The 19,586-nt window shown below is 41.6% G+C and overlaps 1 protein-coding gene across 1 annotated transcript in view; it reads left to right on the forward strand.

Moving 5' to 3' along the window:
- SPOCK1 (SPARC (osteonectin), cwcv and kazal like domains proteoglycan 1) overlaps positions 1 to 19,586 on the forward strand; it is a 269,075-nt gene that overhangs the window by 242,689 nt on the left and 6,800 nt on the right. Inside the window, exons 7-9 of the mRNA XM_063413334.1 lie at positions 8,208 to 8,324; positions 14,924 to 15,145; positions 15,736 to 15,798. Coding sequence (XP_063269404.1) covers positions 8,208 to 8,324; positions 14,924 to 15,145; positions 15,736 to 15,798 — 402 coding nt within the window. The remainder of the gene's footprint in view (positions 1 to 8,207; positions 8,325 to 14,923; positions 15,146 to 15,735; positions 15,799 to 19,586) is intronic.

Genomic DNA, 19,586 nt, shown 5'->3' on the forward strand with positions numbered 1-19,586 from the left:
CCTCAGGAAGAGAATAAGGATGGTGGGCTCCAGTAAAAATTAAGTGAATCTACTCAATTGTTTCCCTTTTTTTTCTGTCTGATAGAGCACCAGTTACTGGAAGAAGGAGTCTTTCCAATCCATTCCTGGGTCCCTCTGCAGGTTTTAGGCAGTATCAGACACCCCAGCAGAGATCCTGAGGAGAATGTGGGGTGGGGTTTACCCACACATTACCTCCAAAACAAGCATACCCAGCACACACTGGCATAAAAATCAAAACTTCTCAAGTTAAAGCAAACAAAAAAACCCAATGACCAACTGGAAGCTCTTTAATTTTAGATTTGAATAAACTTTAAGAGATGGAGTAGTGTCAGAAGAACAGAATTGTGTAAAAGTAGTTTTATCTCGTGAACCACCTTCATGTGTTTTAAAAGAATGGTATCAAATAGTAATGAGTATCTCTCTTTATTATGACACTTCATAAAAATTATCTACTGCCACTGGGGTTTTTCCTAATTCAGTTTAGGTTTATCTGTGATTGCACAAGGAACTGTAAAAATTAGAGGTCTCTTACAGCTCATTTCATATATAGTAATATTTTCAACTACTTTTTGAGAAGCAGTGCATGTGCTTATGCCTCAACATAGGCATTCTGTGAAATCACCCTGCGTTTTTACTTTTTCCCCTATATATAGTATTTTCATTTTTATTCTTGACTATTGCTTTCCTGCTCCAATTGGACATAAATATATCTGCTCATTTCTTCTCAAATACTATCAAGTTACTAATTATACTTCCTGAATTTTGTTCTTTCCAGCTCAAAGCTATTTTCTTTATGGAAAGTAGCAGCTGCCCTTAACATCACCAGCTCAAGTTATTTACAACTACTGTAACTCAGAACATTTTTACTGAAGATTAGAATCTAAAATTTCTCTTCGTTCAGCAAGTGGAGCAAAACAACCTCCTGGATGTGGAGTTCAGCAAGTTGTCTGTAACATTTTCAGCTGTGGCTTTGGAAGGTCTGTGGGAAGAATTCCATTTAAAGCCCAAATATACACACTATGATAGCCTATACTCTGTCTAAAAACAACTGTCCCACAGTTCCTTCCTTTAACCACAGTGAGTTTTGTTTCTACTCCTAATTATTCTTCCAACTTTGCTTGTTTGGTATTCCCAGTGCCTTAGAGTGCAATATCTGCAGAGCTGTCAGCAGCAAAGTCAAATATCTGTGCAAACCTCCCGTGGGCTGTGAGCTGTTTGAATTAAACACTGCTTTAAACTCAGAGCTGTGGTCAGTTTTGGTAAAAACTCAGCCCTCTTGCAAAGATTGGCCAGGGCTGGACAGGCCACAGCTAAAGCCAACTGGAGCCTCTTCTCTCAGATCTGCTGGGACATTTGTTCAGTGTAAAAAACAGAGAGGGAGACAGGGAGGGAAAAAGGAAGGCAAGAAAGGAGATGATGACTCTATAAAGCCTTTTTTTATCCAGAGCTCTGCATGAACTGTTGGAAAAGTCCACTCAGTCAGACATTTTTATTTGCTCTGCTTTAGTTTTCAATTGATGTAACTCTATTCCACCTTTCAGGTGTTATGACAGAATTGAATGAGAGCATTAGAGTGAACTGGGAAATGAATTTTGGGAGGCTAAGAACCATGCAGGAGATAACATTTTAATTAGTACCTGACATGGCCAGAATGTCACTAGGGATGTCACTCCCACAAGCTTCCTGCTTGGCTCTGACAGTCCCCCACCATCATTATAGTTTGGATGTATTTAAAATAAAACTCCAGGCTTCTTAATCACCTGGCAAAGATGAACTTTCCAGGGTTTTCACAATTAATGTGAGCACAAAAGGAAGTAGCAGTAAGCACTGGAAAAGCAGATGCACACTTTGCCTCCAGCACTAGCGAGGGAGCTTTGCAGCTCTCAATCTTCGTTCACACAGCTCTAGCTGAGCTTTGTGTTTTAAATGTGCCATTTTAAAGAAGCTTCAGATCAAAGCCTATTTCATCTCCCAATAACTCGGCTGCTCCTGTAATCATCTCAAAGTCTGAACTGCAGGATCTTGGCGTCTGCTGCTGTATGTGTAAGACAAGGCAAAAGAAGTGACAGAAGGATCAGAGGTGGTTATCAGGAGAGGTGTCAGCGCTGGGGAAGAGTAGCCAGTGAGTACCAAAAATGCAGCTAGACAAATATATCCATGTAGAGCTTTGTCATGAGGTGTTGGTGACTACAGGAGTGATTTTACATGTGAGCTGTTCACTGATTGGGCCAGCAAGGCATGTTTGGAATGCGCTACCTTTCCTTGTAGTAACAGCAAACAATCCATTCCTTTCTACTTCATAAAATTATTGGCATAATACTTTATATTTTATTGTTATAAGGAGTTACCTGAGGCCTCAATGAAAAGAGCAAATTAGAGCATTACTCCTTCCAACCACGAACAGTGAAATATTTGTGAAGGCAATTATCCCCAGAGTTGCATCACCAAAATATCACATATAAAACACTTGGGAGTCATCCACAAGTCACACAGATGTGTGTTTGTTTATATGTATCTGTGTGGAGTTAGATTGGAAGTGGAAGGTTAGCACGGCCCTGAATTTATCTTGATGTTTACTTTCAAACCAGCTCCTGTAGCAGCAGTGTTTAGAGCACTATTCTGCATTTCTGGGAGCAGACCCACCCCTTTAGCCAGAGGGATGCTACATTTTTTTTAACTGCCTGTTTTAATAATCCACACACATGTGGACACAATTATAGCAGGGTGAAAAAAGATGGTGACTTATGTACAAGAAAATGTAATGATGTTTGTCAGAGAAAGCATGGTTAAAATTGCTGCATTTTCTTTTCACAAAGCATGGAAAATACAAAGATAATATAACAATTAGTACTGGAAACAAAAGATGTCCTGTCAACCTCCATGCTAAGGTACATTTATGTCAAACCTTTTTAAGAAGTGTTGCCACATTGTTTTTTAAATATGTTTTACCATGTAATTTTGTTGAGTTAGTCTTCAAAAAGACAAATATGAGAGGTTTTTTCCCTTCTGATTTGCTGAAATAATGCCTGTCCTACTTCTAACTGGAGGAATAGATCACTATTGGGCAATGTCATTTAGGTTTGTGCTACATCACATTTTAATCAAAACTAAATGGACTTATCCTCCAGGCTCACAGGACAAATGACTGGAGCATTTGTTACTGCTCACATGTGCTACCAGCAGAGCTGCTTTCTGCTTGGGAGCCAGGAGCAGGCAGGGCTGGGTTCCAACAATACATCCACTACCTCTTGTTGCTCAGGGAATAAAAAGCATCTCAGTCCATGGGCTCTCTTGCAAAGGTTTCTGTTTCTTATTTATGTTTTGTGGCTGGTCACCACAACCACAACCCATTGATTCTGGCCCATGGCAGCACATTTGCATCCTTAAGTAGGTTATTAAAAAGCAGTGGCATGTCCCTGAGCTGAAAATTTAATTTGCATGAGAAGAACACTAACCTCAGTAACTAAATATGCATTTTTTTAAAGCTCTAACTTTTTTTTTTCTTTTTGTTATTTCTCTGCACTTGCACTTTCTTTCCTTCTACAGAACAGAAACAGTTGAAGGTGTTCCACCTCTCGGGGTGCATCCCTTTGGCAATCAGGGCTCCTCAGTCTCTCCCTAAGAGACTAGTTAGTATTATATAACAATAATATGAACCCAAAGAACCAGTCTCTCCACATGTAATAGATAGGAATGTGGTACTATTTGTAAGAATAATTATTAGAATAAGGACAGTAGGAGTGAGAAGGCAACAGATAAATGCCAGAGAGGTGACAGGGAAGTCAAATGACACAAAACCTTTTGTACACATTCTGTGAACCTGGTTGCATACTTTGCTTGTTGGGAAATAGAGTAAGAGATCACTGTAACTTGTTCCTGGGCAATATGGACTTCTTGTTTGCCACACAGTGCCAGAACATTCCAGCAGCAAGTGAGACACTAATAGGGTCCTGCAGGAATGTGCTTCCTAGGTATTAAGTTTTGTTTAGTATTCACTGCAGTAGGAGTTGTGAGGCTTGGGGTTTTTTATTTTGTTAGTGGATGGAGATTTTACAATATTTTTTTGCTAAGCTGGAGTAAAAATGGGATGTGATTCAGTATTGATTTAATCTTATACATCTACAGGTAAGTTCAGTTTTAATGTTGATTTCTATCACTAAGTACTGTTGCAAGTCTATCTGAAAGAGTGAAATTAAATATTATACTGCTAATTTTCACCACCGATGTATATAGATTAGTATCTGTAGAGCTGCAAAAGTCCATAACAAAAGCAGGCCCATAAAAGCCTGAGCCTTTACAGCATGCTAATGGCTTTCCATTAGGTCAGATTAATGCTTTCTGCTCGGTGAAAATAGGTATTTAGCAAGAGTGCTTTCAGTTTGTGAGGAATAAATAACTGCTGGACCAAGCGCTTCACCCTTGGGAATAAATCTGCACTTTAGGTGCTTGTTAATAAATCACTTCTGCAGGATAATTTGTCACATCAGCAGATGCAGATCTGAGGATGTTGTTGGGTCCAGCAGCTCTCACAACCTCCCCCTACATTCTCATTGCTGAGACTCAGAGAAGGGACAGATTCTCCCCTGCTCGAGGTCCCACTGCCACCTCAGGGGCAGGGACAGGGCTCAGGTTGGTGAGGTGGATGCTGCCCACCCTGCCTCTCCACCCCTGGCTGGAGCAGCAGCCATCCCATCCTGCTGCTCTCGGGAGCCACGGGCTGTGAGCAGGTCATCAAAGCCACCAGCAGGGAAGGATCCAGGAATTAATGTCACAGGAGGGTCTGATATCAGAGGGCTGCTAAAGCAGAACCTTTGTTGACAACAATAAAGTAGCAAGGGTAAAGAACTGTGGGCTGTTCTCTCTTTAAAAGGTGTAGGAAATGAATTAAAGCCAGGGTCTCTTATCTTGGAGAAGATACACACCAGTGAAAATGCCGATTTACATATGCTGGCACTCGTGTTCCACAGCACCAGAGCTTTAAATGCTTGCTGACAGTTGACTGGATGGATTTCAGGTGCAGGAGAGGGGCTGTGGAGAGGTTCCTCCCTTGATGATTCTCTTCAGCCTGGATTTTTAAATCAGTGCTTCAAGTCATGTCAATATCCATATTGTTTGCAACCCCGGTGTTCTCTCCTTATAAATCTTCAAATAGCAAGAGACCCATTATCACATCCATTCCTCCTACAGCCCTGCTCGCCTCATCTGAGAAATGTGACTTGAAACTTCTATTAATAGTGAAGAGGTACATTTGCACTGCATTTTTCATGAAGAGGGTTCTTAAAAATGCTTTATAACTTCTACTAATGTAAATTTATATATAAGGATCTCAGATGAGGGGCTCCTCTAGAACTACACTTTCTAATTGTTTGATATACAACTAATGGGCTCTGCCACCAGAAATAAAACTTTAAGTGCTCTGGTTCCTGGATGCCAGAGCTCTGACTTTGTCTGTATGAAACTCCTGCCCTCTGAATGTCAATCCATTTTGAAGTGTCCCAAATGTGCCCCAAACCAAACAAATTCAGAATGATTATATGCCTCTGATAGTGTTCAGATGAAATAAATAAAAATGGAATGCAGTTCCATTGGGTAGAAAGGCAGGATATTTTTAACCAGGCAGGGTAGCATTAAAATAAAATTTAATACAAGAAATGTAAAATAAAAGGATACTTCCTCTATTTTAAAGTGCAAGAGAAAGTAAGATTGAGGGCATTAAATAGTTGAATAGAAACTTAACTGAACTTTGCATTAAATTTTTGAAGTCTTCTCCAGAAATTTATTATTCACTCCATATTAATAGCAAAGTTGGCTCCTGTTTGACTCATGAAACAGCATTTATTCTAGTGAAGGAAGACTGCAGTCCAGAGAGAACCTCAACATCATACTCACTGTGGAATCATCCTTAAGCAGCATACTTAAGGAATAACTCAGTTATTCACAGAAAAACTACCCAGAAAACTCCAGTTCTGGGCTTACTGTCAATCATGCCTCAGATCAAATTCCAAAGGAAATCTGCCGGGTTTGTGGTCAGCAAAAACAAGAGCAGTAAATTCACCCAGGGTCCACTCTCAAACATTGCCCTCCAAAAAAGCTTTTTCTCCACATGGCTGAAGTTACAGACATGGAAAATCTGTAACAGCTTCACTGCAAATGGCATTTTACAGACTCTGACATGTTTGATTGGCTCAGTTATAGAAAGGAGTTGTTTCAAGTCTGATTTACCATGAATTACTTCTGTTTACCATTAATTAATTACTTCTGTCCCACCTATGCTGTGCATTCAATCCTGGTTTGTATTGCAATTTAAAAGCATGGATTCCAATTACCCCAGTCAATGCAGTTTACACCAAATGACCACTTTGTGAGATTTATTTTAGAGACTTTATTTGGCCCCGGGGAGTGCATCCTGCAGGCTGCTGAGGCTGGAGGGGAGCTGAGAGTGCTCCTTGTTCCTGCCCTCCATACAGGATGAGTCTGGGAGCAAATTTAGTGTTCCTCAAAGCATTTGGCTTACCTCGGGTTGCTGTGGTGTCTGGGGTTGGCTTTGTGTTTGGAAGTACACAAATCTGAATCAGGAAAATGGCTCTAGAAGGTATTTTCTTTATTATTACTTCTTTTTCCTGGTCCTTGACTGTCTGTGGAGCTCAGTGTAGCTGTCCCAAAGGCACAGTGAGGGGTGGAAGGCACAGGAATGAATATTTGTAGTCCAGACTTCCAGCCTTGGCCTCCTAGAGGTGACATTTGCCACAATGATTATTTAATAAGTATCAGGTTTGCACAGTAAAATGATATTACTCATTTATTGGACAAATGAATGCTCTTTTTTTGTTACCCAGCTTGGAAAGATAAGATAGTTTACCATGAGTAGAATGTAATGTTAATTCAAGTGAGAAAATAAAGTGGTAAGCTTTTTCAGCAAGGTAAGGCACTTTAAAATTAGTATTGTATTGTCTTCCATTTCTTGTCCATGGATGGAATGTTTTGTTTAAGACCTGATTTTTCCTTACATGAACTCAGCTTTAGAGGGATAGTGATCTTCATATTTTTATAGGAAAATTTATCAAACTCTTTCAGTTTTACAGGAAAAAAAAAATACAAAATCTTTCTTTTTCTCCCACCTCAAATTTAGAAAACGCTGTAATTTCTATTTTTAATTTCAAAGTTATTCTTGTCCCAAACTAAAGTGTGAGAACAAATCCTCAGAAGAGCCGTGACACATCAGCAAGTTCCTTGTCATTGGAGCAGTGAGTTTAACTTGGGAGAGCTGTGGCACTCAATTGTTCTTCAGTAAGGTGGAAGGAGGAATATTATAATGTGCAGTGAGATGGAGAAGACTTATTGTGACTGTGAAGGATGTCTGCCTCTGTGGCATAAAATCTTCCTCTGTATTTCAAGAAATGTCATTTAAAATGTAGAATGAGTGTGCAGCAGGAATAATAAAATTGCCTGAGCATGTGAATTTTAAGCACTAAACATGATACAGAAATAAGAATTATTTTTTTTGACAGAAACTTGTGGCCAATGCAGCTTTCTTCCTTAAAAATATTTGCTTCACCTGGACATTAATCTCTTGGCAGAAATTTTTGGGAAAATTAGATACTTCTCAGTAAAATTTGTAAGAGAATAGATGTTTTACCTAGATAACAAAATGTAATTGACAACCTTCAGAGGTCGTAGAGTCTCACTTGCAGTAGAACTAGAGCAACATAACAATTTTTTCCGTATATAAGTAAGAACATATTTTCTATTATGGTGATAATAGCCTTATACTAAGCCAAATGTAGTTATAAATGATTCTTAGCATCTGTTTTGAGCAGCGTGTCTAGGCAAGGATGTCCCTCTTCCCTATCTGAGTGATATTTTCCTGTGAAATGCTAAAAGGTGCAAACATTTAAGTTAAATAGTCACACAGCTCTAATTGCCAACCAGCGGGGAGCTCTGCCTGGCACTCCTTCCATCACCAGTCGTGTCAGCTTCCAAGGAAGTACTTGAGTACAGCTTATAATTCATAATTACTTACATTTTCTTTTTATCTTCCATCCTTTTCCCTGACCTTCTCTTTTTCCTTCAGAGCTCTTAATGAGGAGAACATTACAACCACAAACACAATTTTTCTAATGGACTCTCTGGGGGAGAGGTTTTTCCCTGGTGCTCCTGACTCAGTCTGGTGCTCTGTTCTTTCCTAGCTTGCACAGACAAAGAGCTGAGGAGCCTGGCCTCGAGGCTCAAGGACTGGTTCGGTGCCCTGCACGAGGATGCCAATCGTGTCATCAAACCCACCAGCTCGGAGACAGCACAAGGCAGTAAGAAAACCCTTCCCATTGACCACGGGGTGTGGTGGGAGCTTCCCAGCCTGGGAGAACTGCACTGAGCACGGCTGTTGGGGCTGCAGCATCCTGGCAGGCAGGTGCCAGAGAATAAGCAGATACCTGGGACCTGAGCCTGCAAAGAAATGCTGATTTCTGAAGGAGCTGCAGTCCTTCTGTCCTCCCTCTGGCCCAAACTGCTCTAAAAACTGGCAGAGACAGAGAGACCTTCACAAGTTAATCAGGCAAATAACTGTCTGAAGGCCATGGAGACCACCCCTGTAGGAGTCACTGAAACTGCTCAGGGGCTTTTCTCAGCGCTGGGGTTAATTAATATGGTGTAGTTTGTGTCTGTACAGTTAAATTGCATCACCCTCCAATTTAACGTGGCTGCATGCAAACCATTCTTGGGGTTGGACTCTGGTCTCTGCTTAGCCACCAGTTTTATGGCCAAGCATTTTCTGACACAATGTCAGTGGCATAAAATGAAAATATGGCATGCAAGCATAGGGAATGTTATGCCAATGCTGGAAAAAACTCAGATTTTACTTTAAAATTTCCTGCTAACAGTTTATGTAAGGGAAAGAATAATTTAAAAATCCACATCTGAACCAAGGAGCTAGAAGAGTTAAATGGTTGAGAAAGCTGGAGCCCATTGTGTCCTATGTGTTTAATAACACCATCTTTGCCTCCTTTGATGCTTTTTTTTTTTTAAGAAAGGAAGAAAATGAACAGTCTAGAGGACATTTACTCTCTGTGGGTTAAGCCAACATGACTGATTTTGATGTCATTTAGCCACCAGGGAGGGGAAGATTCAGATAACAGCGTTAAAAGAGGTCATGCTCATCAGAGAGCAGATGCAACTTCACTTTCTGTAAGGATTCATTAATTCTTTTAAACAGTATGTCCCAAAACATGTGGGCCCTGGGGCTGCAGAGTAGGATGCACAAGTTTTATCTAGGTGTGTGCCTCACTGTCACTTCACTGGTTCTCTGGGATGAGCTGTCTGAAGCCAGGGTCCAAAGCCAGAATTTGAAGGGTCCAGTCAGCTGCTATTTTTATGGCTCTTTTCACCTGAGTGACACCACAGAAGCTCCAGGGGCACTAGAGCAGACTCAGCACACCAGGGTGACATTTTCTGTCGGTTCAAGTCCCCACAGCCCCTCTCTTTTGTGCTACATCTGAGCTGGGGTAGCAGCAGATTGCCTCTTCCTAAAGACACAATATACCACAGGCTATATTGCTCAAACTATGGTCAAACCCAATCATTTCACCACAGATCTTAAGACTCTGTGGTGAAATAACTCATGTTGTGTGTAAATTATCTTTTTTCATGTGTCCCTTATTTTGCATAGTATTTACAACAAAGTCAGTATCTTTAAAACCACATGTCCTACTTATTTCTGAAACAGTGCTCCAAAAAAAGATATTCTCATGCAGAGGATCCGACCCACAGTGCAAAAAGCAACTGGATGTACAGCTAATCATGGCTCCCAGATGTGAATTCATTTCAAACCCCATGACTGAAAGCCTTAGAGGCTTTAAACTTTGTTTGAAGTCCTTTAGACCCAGAATCACAGGAAATCTCATTTTATCAGATTGTCGAAAGGATGTTTTCATGCAGATGATATTTGACAGCCTCATGATGACCTTGCCAGAGGCCAAAGACCAAATACAATCCTAAAGGTGTTGAGTATTTTTTTTGGTTTTTTGGTAGTTTTTTTTTTTCTTTTGCTTAAGTAATTTCAGTGAGAAAAACATTCCTGGTAATTCTGCAGTGTTTGTTCTGATTCACAGAGGAGCTGTTATCTCTTTTTAGTTTAGTTTGATTCCTGGCAGCTTTTATTTGAAAGGCTGCCTGATGATCTTAAACACTTGGTCTCAACAATGTTCATTTTTAGACTGTTGGCTTAGTTTGGCACATTCCCTTATTTTCTTCTAAATCAGTTAAAAAAAAAAAAAAAGAAAGAAAGAAACTTTATGAATTTAGATGCCTAAGCCATTTTTGAATTCCACAAAACTTGGGCTTGTTTTTTCTTTCTGAGGTTTTGCAACAGTATTCATGAATTAATCTGCATGTGCCAATTCTGCAGCTCACATTCTCTCTGGTGGTGCTGAAAATACTCACAGGGTGAGGACAGCAGTATTTGGCTCCCTCCAACTTCAAACATTTGTAAAAATGAAAGACACCTTAAACAGGGCTCAGAATTCAAAGCAAAGTTCACATATACCCAAGTTGTAGAGAAGAATGTGTGTGAATCCTGGCAAACAGCACACACACAGCCCTGGAAATGCTCTGATGTGCACACTGCCCTTCTTCTGGCTCTGCATGTGTTACCCTCCTCACCACACACATCACTTCATTAAACTGAACTGGTTTGGTTGTGCCTGCAGAGTTTGGAAAGGCATGAACATCCTCAAAGTAATCCTTTTTGGATGTGCCCCCCTGGCAGTAAAGGAGCTCATGGTGGGATGCCATGACTGCGATGCCTCGGACACATCGGCTGCCTGGAGAAGGCTCCTCAGCAGAGAGTTCTCTATGCTGCATTCACTTTTCAAGATGTTAGTGTGAGTGTAAATAAGCATTTTGAGTGTATTATGTTCACCCTCAGGTGAAGAAAAAAAGCTTTTTGTTTTCTTTGTAACTCTCTTGAAAGTAAAAGGATGAGGATGAGTTGTGTTTAGATTTCAAACCTTCCTTCCCTGAGATCTCTGATCCCAGCAAAGCACTGTGGGCAAGGTACCTTGTCTTCTGAAGGCTTTGTGCAATTAAAATCTCCTCAGTAAATGATGTAAGAAACTCAGGGACATGCTTTGACATAGGGAAATAATAAAACTAATTAGGTAGAAAGATCAGATTCAAATTGCTCCCAAGCCTGTTGATAATTCATAACATCCCTGTATTGTATCCAGAGAGTCTCCTTGGTTGGAGTGGGTGTTGTTTTTCTTTTACTAGAGATCTAGGCAATTAAAGGATTTTTTCTGGGGAACAGTTCTTCTCCTCCTTTTTTTATTTTAAGCGATGGGGGAAATTAGGTTAATTATACCCCTGTTAATTTAATTGTAGTATACTTTAAGAAAATAAAAATGGCTCATGTAAGTCAACTCTTGAAGGGAGAAAATAATTTTTTCATGCCAGAAGGTGTGTTTATTTTTAATAAGGATTTTCTCCTAAAGACTTTTTTAAATTTAATTCCATTTTAATTCAGAGGAGGTGGAGTGTTTTATGTATTAATGGGATGAGAGACTTCTACATGTAGGTCACCAGCTTGATTTCCTTCCAGCCCTGTAGTGAATGGAAGTTGTCAGGATGCTGAACAGCTGTCAGTTGGAAAGAGGAACACCCTGGGCTCAGTCCAGGTCCTTGTGAGCAGGTGTCCAAATGAGAGCAGCCACCACCTCAGCTGACATTTTGGCATCTGTGTTGGCAGCCTCTGCCAAGGAGCCAAGAGGGGTGTGGAGCCTGCACCATTCTCCGCTTCTCACCAAAGGCACTCAGCACTGTGCTGATGAACAGAAAGATGCAGAAAAGTTCTCACTGAGATTGCTTATTCTGGGTCTCTTGTGCTGGAAATCCAGTCTGTTAAGCAAGCACTGAGTTCTTTACAGAATTACAGTGGTTCAGAAGTTAATTCATTCAGTATCACTTGGCCTCACCAGGCTGGTGGGAGCAGTGACCTCCCAGTACAGGTAAGTGAGCTCCAAAAGCAATTTTCCATCAGCTGCCCTGGTTTATGCCATGAGTCAGAGCCTGTGCTGCACACTTAGGGCACATTTGGCTTTCACTCCTGGTGCTGGGTGCTGAGAGGATCCAGGATTGTTGGATTTGGGCTGCAGATGCAACATTGCAAAACGTAATTTATTTTACCAGGAGACAATATGAAGTGGAGCTACTATTTACCTTCAGTGACATATTAGGGGACAATTAAAGAATTAACTTTCCACTGCTAATAACCATCTAGCTCAGGACTTTCTGTCACACCTACCACTTGATTATTTCAGGACTTACAGATCACATTGTCTGATAATCCAGCACTGTTTAGTAAACCAGCCTCTCAATAAATCTTATCAGGAACTCTGATCACAACAGTGAAAGCTCCCTTGTTTATAAAATTATAATCAGAACCTCTTCAACTAATGTAATTAAGTGTTTTCTCAGTGACCTTTCCCAGCTGTAGCTCCCACCAGGCCCGGATGGTGTGCCACAGAGCAGCTCTGTCATCTCAGCAGTCTCTGCTGTGATTTGCTCCCTCAGATCCGTGCTGAGGGCAGGCTGGTGGTGCATCCCCATGGCACACACAGGTGGAGATTTCCCAGCAGGGAGGAAAACAAGACTCAGAAATCATCTGCAGGCACTTTCAAGGGCAAGTTAATTCCAGGATCTTCTCCTCCCTGTCTTGGTCCCTTCCAGTTAAGAGATGACCTTTAGAGACCCATCAGGGCTGAGCAACACACACCATATTCCGCTGATCATACAACACCTTGCAGTTACTCATCTTTTGCAGCAGAAAGTGCCACCACAGTGTGTAAAGTCCATTGCCAGAGACAGCATCTGTGCAGAAAAGGAGCAGACACTGGAAACTAACTCTTTTTCTCTTGAAATTGTTGAACTGGGATAGCTGGAGCTGATCCCAGCTCCACCATGCAGTTGAATGATCCACTTCTGCCTGTTTGACTACTTTTAACCTGCTCTGGGGTTGGGAATCTAGCACCACACACCTGCACAGAGCAGGGCTGTGTGCCCTGCTCCTGTTGTTCTACAAAGGCAAAGGTGAGGAATCTTAAATCTTTTCACTTGACAAAAATTGCACAGTGACCAAATCCTGCTTGCCTTCTTCAGATGACTTAAATAATTGAAGTCAATATTTCTAATTTCCTCAGCAAGGCAAGCAGCTCCCCCTTACATCTATTCACAGAGCCTTGTTCTTTTTCACTGTGCTCAAACATGATTAGATAATGTTATGGGAGATAACAGCATAAAAATGTGATGAAATGTTCAGCATGATTTCTCTCTTCCCTGCCTGAGGTGCCTCTAGCCCTGAGGAAATGGCTTTACCTTCTTCCTTCCTTGGAGAAACATGTTTCATGAATGACACAAACCTGCCCATTAGTTAACCCTTCTGATTGTCCCTCTGTGTCACTGACAACCTTCAGCCACAGCTGCATGCAAAAAACACAGCTTCCAGCAAAAAGCCTTGCTCTCCTTTGGATTAATGCCTAAAATAGCAGGTAGAGTGCAGAGCTTGGACAAACTGTCAGCATGATTCCAGCAACATCTCAGCTTTCACTTCAACAGAGCAGCATCATACAGCAAAGGAAAGGACACACACAGCAAATAAAGCTAAGCTCAACCACTTTCAGTGAAAGTTGCAGCCAGAGGAAAAAGCTCATCAGGCTTCTCTGCATGACCCAAAGCAGAGTAGGCAGTGCACAGGCAGCTTATTGCTCACACCTAGAGCAATGTGAGCACCAGGAGCCCGAGATATCAGAGCCTCTGTCCCTGCAAATCCCCAGCCAGTGGATTCCTGTTCCTGAGCCCTGGTTGAAACCAATACCCTTGTTATCAATCTATTATCTCTGCATTAGAAATATACTTCCTTACATTGTAGATAACTTGGAATTTAGTCTAAGCATTTAAAAAACACCATGACAGTGTGGATTTATAGTGCCCCATGCCACTGTTTTTCTGGAGACTGCAGGGTACTGGAACATGTATCTCATATACACAGTGGGGATCTATATGCATGGCTTGAGTTCTCTGTGATAACCACTGCTGCTGCAGCAGCCTTTGAAGAATCTGGGCTATTAAAATGAATGATGGTGATGGTTGCCAAAGTGCTGGAAAAGCAGAATCCTGTATTGCTGCAGAGTCCTGGAGGCTGCAGGAAGGACTGGGGCTGGTACAGCACACAAGAGCACAGGCAGCTCTGGGCAGCTCCAGCTGAAGCAGTGCCCTCTCTCAGAGTGGTGTAAGGAACAGGGACACTTCACCTCTTGTCTCCCCGTGCCTCTCCCAGACAGCCCACAGTCCAGATCAAAGCAGTTTGTTGTCACAAACCACACAGACAGGCCTTTGAAGAGTGAAAAGCAAGCATGAGAGGTAGAAGGTGAGAGCACAACAGGAAAGAATTTGATCAGGCAACTAGAAATGAGTCTGGGAAACAGGATTTAAATTGCATTCAGATTTAGTCTAGTTTGAAAATATGGTGGATGCAGCCTTTTCTCATCACATTTCAGTTTCCTGGAACCAGGCCAACCCACTTGGACTGAGGACTGAAAAAAAAAAAAAAAAAGCAAGCAAGAATTTTTTCAGTAGAAATAACTATGAATTCCAGAAACCAGTTCTGAATCTCAGTCCTCTCCACCCCACAGCTCCCACAGAGTGTGAGTAGTGTTCTAGCTTGTAGCTGTTCTTGGGCTTTAAGCTTTACATAATCAGTTCAGTCAGGATTTTGTTCTGCTTTGGGCAAATCAGCTCAGTGTTCAGAGTCCAGCCAAAAAAAAAGATAAGTTGGCAAGGCTTCACCTTAGCAGCAGATTCTGTGCCGGGGGCATGCCGGGGGTCAGTTGGGGAATGTTTGCCTGTCTTCTTACAGGATTTGACACCAGCATCCTACCAATCTGTAAGGACTCCTTGGGCTGGATGTTCAACAAGCTTGACATGAACTACGACCTGCTGCTGGATCCCTCGGAGATCAGTGCCATCTACCTGGACAAGTACGAGCCGTGCGTCAAGCCGCTCTTCAACTCCTGCGACTCCTTCAAGGACGGGAAGCTCTCCAACAACGAGTGGTGCTACTGCTTCCAGAAGCCAGGGGGTGAGCTGGGCCCTTTGCAGGCCAACAGGAGCTCTGTGCCTCTCCCTGGGGTTCAGGGCCTGCCTGCAGAGGTTGGTCATTGGCAGGCAGGCGTGTTAAAACGCCCTTTTGCCCACACCGGTGCGAAGGGCGTTGTGGAACCGCGTTTAATGTCACAGATGAGCTACGTTGACATCCCCTGATCATTAAAACAAACAAAGTAGTAAGTGTCAGTGCACACAGTCTAGAAATAGACTCCATTGCTGACAGAAAGCTCAAGAATTTACTCTTTATTAACACAGGAATTAGCCAATTAGCAAGTTGTAAATCAGAGAGTTGGCATGATGTCAGTTTGGTGAAAAGAGAGGTAGAATGGTTTAACAATTAAAATGGCCCCCAAACACTACTCTCAACTACAGTGTGTAGCCATTTTTTTTTTTTTAATTAGTGGAGCTAATGACATAAATTTGTTTTGCAGTGCAGTACCAGCATATGGGCTTCTCTCAGTCCCAGGTGTACAGTAGCCTACATTTCATGTCAGCAGTGAAGCCAGTCATTACAGAGTCTGTCCCATACCATCTGGAAACTGATTCTTATACGTTATATTTTAGGTCTTCCTTGCCAGAATGAAATGAATAGAATTCAAAAGCTAAGTAGAGGGAAGAGTCTGTTGGGTAAGTTCGATTACTTGCTATTCATTTACTCAACTAATTAAAGCTTCTGTGATTATTGTAACTTTATATGCAGTAATGGTTTTTCAATTAGAGACTAATGTTTTGAGTCGAGAATATGCAGCACCGAGCGTAGGCCTGACACTATGAAATTAAACAAATAATGAGATAGCAACACACAGAACAGGTGTCAGCATGGCAATGGGTTCAGAACTAATTTACAGCTCTCCAGAAATGCAAAGCCTTGTCTGCACAGAGCTTAATACTGCCTTCATCACCTCACAGGTCAGAGTAAGTACTGGGAGGCTGCTTGAGACTCAAGGCTCCCATTTTTGAAGGGTGACTGAAAGTGCATAGCCAATGCATTCATGCTCCTTTCCAATTATGGTGCAATTCAGGCTTTCCTTGGGGTTCACTCTTTAAAATATTTCAATATATTATGTGTGTATGAAAACAGGAATTCATATCCTCTCATTTTAGGCAGCCTGCAGGACGCTCCATGCTGTAAGATGTAGTCATGTCTGTCCCTCTCTCTCGTGCCTATTGGGAGCCTGAATTGATTCATGACTTGCATTGCTCTGATGGATATCTAAAATTAGGTTAAATAAATCCCCATCTGGCATTTTCCAAATTAATTGCTAAAAATCAGGTTGCTGAACTGAAAACATTTCAGGTGACTAATTCCCTACCCTAAAATCACCCAGTGATGTGTAGCCTGCTGTTTGTGTGCTGGTGTTTTACCAAAACTTGTGTCCCAGCACATTTGTGCACACAGAGCCCCGAGGCACAGCAGCACGGCTGAAAGGCCCTGATATCAGCAAGCCCTGCTCTTCACCCTGAGGAGGATTCCTGACCTCAGCCCCACTGTCAGCCCCATCACAGAGAACATGTCAGGGTCCCCAGCAGCAGCAGCTGCAGCACAGGATGTGCACCCAGCTCTGCTGCACTGCTGCTCCCTGGTGTCCCTCCACACTGCAAACAGCTCAGCTCTGCCAAATCCTGACACTCCCTGGTGCCACTTGCACTCAAGGTTCAGGTGCCTTGTGAGCAATCCCAACCAGGAGTCACTGGTTTAAATTAAGATTAAACATTCCCAAAGGGTGCAGGGACTGTGGTTTAGATCCATCATCCTTTCATGGCAAGTTCACATGAAGATTAGGATGTTTCAGAGTTGCAGCTCCTGCTGTTCATAGCTGTGGGAGCAAAGGGAGGATTGATCACTTGGGGTATGTGTGCTCCATCCAGTAAATATTGTGCATTTATGCTCAAAGGAATATTGTGGCAGAGGAAGTCACAGTGTTCTCTGTCTCATGGGTGTCATGATTTTCAAAGCCACCTAAAAGCATAAGAAGCCCAGTTCTTAACAGATAGCTTTGACTATCTCATATTTATTTTGTGCTTTGCTGTTATTTTCTATGTGCAATAAATGTCATCTAGGTTGAAACATAAGTAGTTTATTCTGGTGTGTGGGAAGAATGATGCCTGGGTTGCAGGTAGTTCAACATGCAGGTGGTTGTAGTACATGTCACTGGGATCTGATCACAACAGCAAGAGTAAAATGACAAAGTAAAAGCAGTAAGAATGGTCCCTTAGCACAAATAACTTCTAGTCAACTGTATTAAAAAAAAATAGAAGAAGAATGAAAGTGGTGAAGCTCAACAAATCAAGGTGTCAGGCACAGGTTGTTCCACAAGCTAGAAAATTATAATATAAAGAGGAACTCTTTGCTTCACCTACCCTGAAAGTCTTCCTGCATAATGACACCTGTCTGAGAGATTTTAATTTGATATCAGAGCTATTTATACAGCAGAAAACATTGTCTTTTCTCTTCACTGACTGAAAAATCATTCAAATGGAAGCCCGAATGTACACGTGACTTGTAGCAATGGTAAAGTTGGAAAAGAGAGATGAATATTTTCAGAGAAACTAATCTTTAATTATTCTCTTTCCTCCTCTGACCCTGACATAGAGAACACAGCACTTACAGTAGCCTGGGCAGCAGCATGAAGAATGTTTTTGTTAACTTGTATCCATTGATAAAATGATGACTTTTGATATTATTTCCTTCTCTATGTATTTTTCAAAACACATGGCAGTTGCAACAAAGTACTTCAAAGCCATTGCCATTAGATATTTGAATTTGGAGGCTTTCAAATGAAGTCTAGCATCCCAGGAGACTGAATTAAAAAGTAAACAGCACTATTCATCTTTTCCTACCAGATTTATCTGGAGTACAATTAACTGCAGAGACTGTACTTTTACAGCATACAACTGTGCAGCCTGATAATGCTTCTCCCACATCACTAAAGTCATAAATTTCTGCTCCCATCACTGTTTTCTCCTGTATCAACCCTGTGGATTCAGCTAATATAATAGCTAATACCAGGAGCTGTGTGCTGGCTAGCACTTAATTCTGACTGGCTTTTACCTGTGTGCTTCAATATCTTTAGCATATAATTATTCTCCTCCTGTTCTCTAAGGAAGGGGAGTATTATACAGATAAGGAAATGATATAAAAAAATAAAAAAGAGGTATAGGTCTGGGTCCATAAGGAGGATACAGATGAAAGAGTGCTGTTCAAGTTTGTGTGGATTAACTAAACCCCTCCCAGGACAAGGGGAGATGGGAGGCAGGATTCAGTAAAATGGGGAGTGACTCCCATTTTGTGGTGTCCAGGCTTGAGGGGAAGCACTGCCTGTTTTAGAACCTCTGGAGAGGACAACTCCAGATGTTCCCTGATGCCAAACCCAGCAAATGATCTGTCTGGTGCCATGCTCCAGGATAGCAGAGCTTGTAGCCAGCATATTTCTAGCAAAGACAGACTGATACATGTACAATTTACAGGGAGAATCATCACATTGTGCAACACTTGTTCCCAGCAATTCTCTATCCTCTCCAGATTATCACCTGCCCCTGACACATGGGAGAGGACATGCTGTATCTTCCCTTTGATGGCTGGCAAGTACTGTGACATTGGTATGCAGAGCTAAATATTTAAAGCTCCAGTGTTACATACAAATTGGCACGAATTTCCCACGCAGAAGGAAAAGTACCTTCCACTCTTCACTGTGACCCAAAGTGTGAATCTATTCCACACACAGTTATGTTGGCAGTCAGCCTGGGCCATAATTTATTTTTAAATCTTTTAAAGCTTTTATAGGCGGCATGGAACATTTTCATTCCTTACAAGAAACAGTGAAACTATGCAAAAAGGCCTGTTTCAAAGAAGGAAAAGGTTGCATTGCCCTAGGAAAAGAGAAAGCATCAGGCAGTTTAAAATGCAGAAGCTGTTCTCTGCTCACCCTGTAATGCCCCTGAGGTCCCCACTTTGATCCTTCCCTGGAGCCAGATGCTCATCAGATATAAAAGGGCAGCTCTAGTGACATGGGTACAGCCATGCTGGTTTACACCAGCTCCAAGTCAGCACCTGGGCACTTTTCCCAGGGTTGTGTATGGTTTGATAAACACCTGGAGTGCTTATCAGAGACAGGACATGAGCATAAATATGAAAAAAAGTCTTTCCTAATCAATATTGAAATGAAGTTTTGGACACTCAGTATTAACTTAACAAAACCTGCCAAGGCAAATACATACATTTGTTATTAGAACTATTGTCTTATAAATAGTGAAAATTAATCTTTAGTAGTTGCTGGCATGCTTATATTTATACATGAACATAATGATGGTACCTATTAGCAACCCTGCTGCAAGATGATATTTTGACATTATTTAAAATAGTCTCACTCATGGATGTGGTCTTCAAAACTGATCTGATACATAAAGATTTCTGC

Source organism: Prinia subflava, chromosome 16 (genome assembly GCF_021018805.1).
Source record: "Prinia subflava isolate CZ2003 ecotype Zambia chromosome 16, Cam_Psub_1.2, whole genome shotgun sequence".
NCBI classification, from domain to species: Eukaryota; Metazoa; Chordata; class Aves; order Passeriformes; family Cisticolidae; genus Prinia; species Prinia subflava.